This window comes from Pteropus alecto, unplaced genomic scaffold (assembly GCF_000325575.1).
Source record: "Pteropus alecto unplaced genomic scaffold, ASM32557v1 scaffold280, whole genome shotgun sequence".
Lineage (NCBI taxonomy): Eukaryota > Metazoa > Chordata > Mammalia > Chiroptera > Pteropodidae > Pteropus > Pteropus alecto.
In genome coordinates this window covers 899-8,559 of record NW_006430057.1, presented here as the reverse complement: position 1 = coordinate 8,559, position 7,661 = coordinate 899, and the positions used below count along the sequence as shown (strand labels likewise).

At 42.1% G+C, this 7,661-nt stretch overlaps 1 protein-coding gene across 1 annotated transcript; it reads left to right on the top strand.

Moving 5' to 3' along the window:
• Nucleotides 1–270: 270 nt before the first annotated feature.
• On the top strand, nucleotides 271–5,880 carry LOC102878699 (the record flags this gene model as incomplete). The annotated part of the gene is made up of 6 exons (XM_006904716.2): nucleotides 271–466; nucleotides 630–771; nucleotides 1,908–2,033; nucleotides 4,071–4,231; nucleotides 4,393–4,774; nucleotides 5,835–5,880. Coding segments are annotated over exons 1-6 (1,053 nt in total), but the record flags the coding sequence as incomplete, so codon positions are not given.
• Between the last annotated feature and the right edge of the window lie 1,781 nt (nucleotides 5,881–7,661).

The following is a 7,661-nucleotide window of genomic DNA, read 5'->3' as shown; positions in this document are numbered from 1 at the left end:
ATTGAAGCTGACAAGATTTATTAAAGGCATTCTCTTTATAAGATTTCTTATTAGTGCACATGATTCTAATAGCAAATATGTTTTCATCATTATTAAACTGTATAAAGTTTATATTTATATTTTATATAGTTATGGAATATTTTATATTTTATATATTTATAAACAATATTTCATATAACGTATGCACACACCAGCAGGCCCCACCTACAGCAACAGGTGATGACAAAGCCAATAGCCCATGTCAAATAAGTGGTACATACTGAAGCTGACATGCTGTCACAGAGACCAGACACTCAAGAAGACCCAACCAAGAATCGCCACGGACCCGAGTCTGCAGAGATGTACAGCTACATTGACAGCGCCGAGGACAAAGAGCCTCTATTGGGTGGAGCTGTGATAACACCTGCTACGTGGGAGTCAGCAAGGACCTGGAGGAACTGCATGCTCAGTGCCTGGACAGGAACAGGCGCTTTAGTGAACTCCAGAAAACAAAATTTCTATGGGACAGCGGAGTGGACAGGACTCTGAGTTCCTGTCTCTGCTGATCTCAGTTCTTGGGCCCTTGGTCTCCTCCTGCCCTTGAACCCTGCAATGTCTTGATCACTCTATTTGCCTTTCTTCCTTTTCAGATAGGAATCCTCTTGTGATCTCCATGATTGCATTAGAAGAGAAGAAAAAAAAAATATGGTTGAAACTAGGAAAGGAGCAACAGCATCAGCAGCACCAGCAAAAGGCCAAGTTGGCTCTGGGACTCCTGGCCCCATGGACAAAGTGAACCTCAAAGGCAGGCTCTGGAGCCCAGGCAGCCTGGGGATAGGGGGCAGACCCTCTACCAAATCTCTTCCCCATCTCTCGGTGAAAGCAGCTGGCGTTTTTTACAGGCCTCATTCACTCTCTCTTCCCTCCTTTTCTGAGCTAAAGGCCAAATAGGAGTCTCAAAGCCACTGAGGCCTGCCTGCCCTTAAGCACCAGGGTGGAGGCAATATCGCTTGGGCACCGAGGTAAATATTTTCATGCAGCATTAAAATGAATCAAGCAGGGGAAACCTGAGCCTGATGCTAGGTTTTTGTAAACAGTCTTTGATTGGAATCAGGGCGGTGATCAGAATGAGAAGAGTAAGGCATGATTGCTCATGCAAGTGAAGTGTCAGAGCCTGTCTTTATTTAAAATTTTGATTACTTGTTCATAATAATAATTAATTTTGATTTTTAAAAATTGTGCAAAAAGTATTATTTATGTGGAATCTCTATATGCAAACTCTGGCTTACGAGAATTGCCCATTACCAGAGGGAGCATAATTTCTTAAAGGAAAAAAAAAATAGAACTGAACTACTTCGTGTCCTTGTATGCAGATAAATAAATATACATGGATAATATATAAGTAATACATAAATGTTATATATGTAAATATATACATATATATGTAAATATATATACATATATGTAAATATATATATACACACACACACACACACACACATACATATATAAGGAAGGAGTTCTGTGTGGAGACTAACAGATAGGAATAATAGCAACATCTATACCATAGAACTGATGAGAGAAATAAATAACATAACATACGTAAGTACCTAACACAATGTCTAGCCACAGAGGAAGCCTTCAGAAATGTTCACTACTGTTACTTCATAATATATCCTATCACAATGGTTTAACCTGTGGCATATGTGGCATAATGGAAAGAGGCTTGATTAGGAATCAGGCACTCTGGTTCGTTTAGAGATACACGCTGAAATATTTATAGGAATCCTGTTATTTGCAACAACATGGATGAATCTAAAGGACATTATGCTAAATGAAATTAGCCAGAGACAAAAAAAGTTTTCTGTGAAATGATTATTTTTATTTTTGCTATTAGTAGTAGTAGTAATAGCTGCCCTATTTTACAGTTGGGAAACTGAAGCTTGGAATGATGATGAGCCTTGCTCAGTGTCACGTGACAAGAATACGGGGCGAAGTTCTCGCTATGAGGAGGAAACTAGAAGAGCAATACTTTGTGCTGAAACCAGATTCAGGTATTCTAACTCCAAAGCCTGGCTTCTTTACTAAATCCCTGGTCTTCTGTATTTTGGGGGAGGGGGTGGTTAGTGTCATCATGTACCCCTTCATTATCTCATGAAAGGTGTACACACTCTTAAAATTACAGTACATACAGATTTTACATTCAAATTCAGAGACTCAATCTTCATGATGTCCAAACATAGCCTCCAAATCAGAAACACCATATCTGAACAATGTGCCCCATTCCAAAACTGCAGTGAACTCAGCCAAGTGCCCCCTTAGAGATTCTCCCCCTCTACTCCACATCGTAAGACACTGCTTTCATTAAGTCACCGGCCCTGACCAAAACCTTTATAGTTAACCATGCCCAAATGCTGGCATTCTAACTTCTTCTATGAGTTTGACCCGAACCCACCTTTTAAACTCTATTTCTCACCTGCTATAGTGTTATCTTCAGGATTCCTGTCCAGCTCTCTCTCAAGGTCACACTTTACATATACTTTCTTTCCTGGCCAGCCTGGGTGTGATGGGGTTCCCTGAGAAAAGCTTGCACTTGGTCCCTCCTGGGGCTGTTAATACTATTTCTTTTAATTGGGATTCCCTGCTCAGCCTGCTCAGTATCTGCCAATGTCTGACCCATCGTGTGAGGTGCAAAGGGTACCCTATTACCCACAAAAATCAAACCTGTTTCTACCACTGCCTACCAAGAACTGTGTCTTCGAAGGTTTGAATTCTGGCCCACTACCTTTGGGCTGTGTAACCTTGGGCAAGTCACTGAGCCTCCTTGAGCCTCCATTTCTTTGGTTAGGAATTAAAGAGAGTGATGGCTATAAGACTGATTAGCCAGGCCCTGGTGCACGGTGAGCACCCATATGGTGTCACTGGCATAAACAAGCAGAACTATGTGCCGCTCCACAGGCTCTCATATCCACTCAGGGACTGCACTCCATGTCTGGCATCTTCAGTCACAGTGTGGATTCATGTATAGACTGACCCCACACAGTCCTGACTCCTTAACTCCAGCATCACCTCAGGTTGTCTCAGCCCTCACCATAGGCCTCGCTTGCATGATCTCATATAAATTCACAACACCAACAAGCAGGTATCATCATGATCTCCATTCTACAGAGGTAGCAACTGAGGAACAGAGAGGTTAGCTAACTTGCCCAGGGTCACAAAGCAAGTCAGCAGTGGGGCTGGACAGTCCGCCTCCATACTGTGGGGGCTCCTGCTCTTGATAGGCCAGTCTGCCTCCCCAGATTGTGAGAACCTACAGCACAATGGCCAAGTTAGCCTTCATGTCCTTACCCACATTGCTACCCTGTACATGCAGCAGCCATTGTCTGAACCACATGTACGTACAAAAAGACATGGCAGGAACATTATTTTCACAAGAAAACATACTCTTTTCATTGCCAACACTTAGATGATAACCATCTTTACCTGCTCTCATGGGCCCTTATTAAAAATAATTACTAAAAAGATGGAAGTAGAAAATAGGAGTGGTCATTTATAAAGATTTAAAAACTCGTCCCTATTAATTTTCACAACCCCATGAGTTAGGTACTATCGTTATCTCCATTTTGCAGATAAGGAAACTAAAGCTAAGAGAGAATAAGCAACTCAAGTTAGCCAGATAATAAGTGGTCAGTAAGCAAGGTTTCTGATGTCAGTAGTTTGGCTCCAGGAAGAGCTAGCCTGAGGAGGAAACGACTTGGTCAGAGTCATACAAAGCCTGTCCGATTGCCATCTGTGACCATCTTTTTGAAAGTAAATTGGTCAACTAAACATTTTTTAACTGTTTTCTTACCCATTCTCTGCGAACGTGAAGCAGGGAGCGTTTATCCATTAGGTACATTTCATAAGGTGATACATTTAGGGGCCATGATCTCACGCATGCTCGCTACCAAAGTTCTTCTGGCAAGTACACCTCCCTTTTGACTGCCAACCGCCTGCCGCATGCGCACCTCAACAGGCCCACCCCCGCCCCCCCAGGAACTGGCGATAAACTCAGGGAGGGCGTTTAATCAGACACACTGTAGCCTGACTAGACTCCAGAAGAACCTCGAAGGAGCCAGGCGGCATTGCAGAATCTATGGAAGCCACAGCCTCACAGATGGCACTCAGGACGTGAAGCCTCAGCGCCAGCGAAGCCAGGATGCCACTGGTTTCCTCAGCCTGGGAGTCGATGAGGAGTGGGAAACACTGCATGGTTAGTGCTGGTCGTGACACGTGCCTCAGCCGACTCCGAGAAACCAACGTTCCATGGGAGAGGCGAGCGGACGGGAAACCCCTTGGAGGCAGCCCCTCACCCCTCCTCACAGCCTGGGCTGCAGTGCCCTGATCTTTCTCTTTGGGTTTCTTCCTTTTCAGAAGCGAAGCCTGTGGAGATGTCGCTAATCAGAGAAGAAGGAGAAGAGGAAAAGGGTACACAGCCCAAACCTGAGCAGGGAGCAGCATCAGGAGGAGAAAAAGAGATAAGAGCTGAAGAAGAAGCCGAAGAAGGCAGCGACGGTGGCCCGGATGGCCCATGCGCCCCAGGCGCCATGAACGACGAAAACCACGAGGCCAGCGACGATAGTGGCGGAGAACCCGGAGAGCAGAGGCAGGAAGAACAGCCCCTTCAGGCTATCGTCCAGCGTCAACAGCCAAGGGACAGGGAGCAGGTGGTCCAGCGCCCCATGTTCACCCTGGTCCAGGTGCAAGAGCTAGAGCGCATTTTCCGTTTCAACGCCTATCCCAACTTGTTTATGAGGTAAGCGAACTGCCAGGATATGGCGCCATTTCCAGCGAGCACGTGGCGCATGTCCAGGGTGGCAGTTGGTGTTCTCAGAGGTCTGTCACCTTTCCTTCTGAACGAAAGGCCACCTGGGGGATTTGAGGCCTGACAGGGGGCGGCTCTCCTGCAATTCGGTTCAGAGTAACAGCTATGCCTTTGAGACTCAAAGTAAATTTTATGCAGTATTTAAATGAATCAAACTGGGAAACTTCGGCAGGCGCTTGTTATTTTCAATAACTTTCTATTAGAACCAAGGCAAGGATAAGAATGAGAAGCCCGAGGGAGGCATGGTGGAGCAAATCAGAGCAGGATCCTACCTTAATTTAAAATGTTGATAAATCTGTTCATCAGAGACTTTTTTTGCATTGATTTTTATATTTTTAAATGCTGCATTTGAAAATTATTTATCTTGCCTAGTGACTTTTCTGCATTCTTTTAATTTTGCTCCTGAAAGGAAACTGTCTCTAAGTCAAGCCTCAGCTAGATATTACAGAATAGTGCGGGGGGTGGGGGTGGTGGCAGTTAGTGATTAAAAATTTGAAAATAAGCGCAAACAATGAAGAGAGTTTGTATTGTTCTTTAGCATTAGTACATTTGGGAATGTACTCCATCCTGTATATGATAGATAGATAGATAGATAGATAGATAGATAGATAGATAGATAGATATAGGCCAATCAAGCTATTTTTAAGCATCTAATTTAATCTATAAAATGGGTAAGAGCAATGGTTGAAAGTTGGTAGAGATGTTTCCTCAGTCAGAGATTTTTAGTCATTTTGAAGTTGGTAACAGTAAAAATCTAAATTAGAATTTCATGTGTTCTTGAGTACCGTGCTTCCATGAGACTTGGTTTTTTAAAAATCCTTTGTCAACTGAATTTCCTGAAATGGTGTGTTTTTCTACTACAGAAATTGGTTCATAAAATAAATCGCTGACATTTCCCTGAAAAAAATTTGAATAAGAAAGAAATAACATCTTATATTTAACTTACATCCACATCTCTGAATACTGAACATGTGTGTTTTTTTCTCCTCAGACAGGAGATTGCGAGACGTATGAATATGCCTGAAGCTAGAGTGCAGGTCAGTAAACCTTTTTTTTTAAAGCCATTCGGCAGGGCAGCCATTCTAAAACCTGCTTCAGGACTTGCAGACCTTTGTCCTGGACATTCCCAAGTTGGTGTGTTTTTATTGCCTTTTCCATGATTGGAAAATAATTTTGGGGTCTTAGTAGGTGGAAAATAGGATGAATAAACTCTAGTTTTTGGAAATTACCCATTATCAGAGGGAACATGATTTCCAAATTGGAAAATTACTGTAGTATACTATTCCTTGTATACAAAGATATTCACACCTTTGTGAATATATATATATACCTTTGTGTGTGTGTATATACACATACACACACACACACACCTTTGTATAAACAATACCTATATATACTTATATATTATTATATGTACATTATACACACACACACCTCAACTCCTAACACTGGTGTCATTGAGATAACCCTTCTGTTTGAGGTCACATTGGGGTTAAGTGTGAAGTGGAAATTATTCAAATTAATGTACCAAAGAGTTCAATTTTAGTAAATTATTTAAAGTCGTGCAAAAGCTCATTGCAAAAGGGGTGAATTTGTAAATATTTAGGCATTGGAAGGAGGGAATATTTTACACATTAGAACACAACAGATGAGCAGCTGATGTCTGTTTAGTTAGGCTGAGACTAATGGGAAGGATAGTCCCCCAAGTCCAGGTGCCTAGCCCTTCTGCTGTTGTTTTTAAGTGTTTGGTGTAGCAGTGAAGAGAACTACAGCCCTAAATTTTAATTTTCTGGAATATTTTGATAGGTCGACCTGAAAACATTGCTAACTTAGTAGATTGTGCATTATAATGGAGATGGGAAGGGGAATTGCAACCTTTGAAGTATGTCTAATAAAGAAACAAATGAAAACAACAATTTCAAACAGAATTCCACCAACCTAAGAAAGGTAGAAGTGTTAGGCAAGCATAATATCGAGTCGAACATATGCCTTGGGGTTACCACACACAGTCAAATTTTGGAAACTACCAAATGCACTAGTGAATATTCTCTTGAGGAATTTCTAATACTTAAGAGATTTTTTTTCTCTTTTTTCTGTGGTCCTATTTGGAAGAGATGGGTTGTGTGGAATTTCTTGGTAGTGGGGGGTGACTCTTAGTTCAGGCTGGATTCTTACCTGTGGTAGTTTGAAATACTTTTTTCATTTGCTCAGTCAGTTAGTCAACTTACAGGTCAATGGATTAAGAGGTGATTTCTGAGACTGTAATAAAACTTAAGTTGTATCAAAGAATAATTTGGGGGAAAAGGGGGAGAAGAAAAGAAAGAAAAAATCGGGATGGGTTTATTAGCTTTGCTGCAGAGTGTGTGTGAGTGCAGCGATGGAAACGGGATGCAGATCTGGTGGTGGGGTGTCTGAAAGGCAGCCCAACCAAGCAGGCCACTAAGTGCTGGCATCCTAAGGCCATAGGCTGGGCTGGTAGTCAGGGCTGGCCAGGGTTTGAGAGGACCAGGCCTCTGCTTTTTCCTACAGGCAAAACCAGCTCAGAGGAAAATAAATACTTCAATTTTGGTGACTTGCTTTCCCACTCCACGGATTTTCATAGTGTGCTCTTAATGGGGTTCTGAAGGGAAAGGGAGCCACAAGAAACAAATAAGAAAATTTTCTCATCAATTTTCAAATTCTACAACATGAATTCCCCTAAGAAATTTTTTCCCAGTTTTGTTGAGATATAATTGATATACAGCATTGTATAAGTTTCAGGTGTACAATATAATAATTTGACTTCAACATATTGTGAAGAGATTACCACAATAAGTTT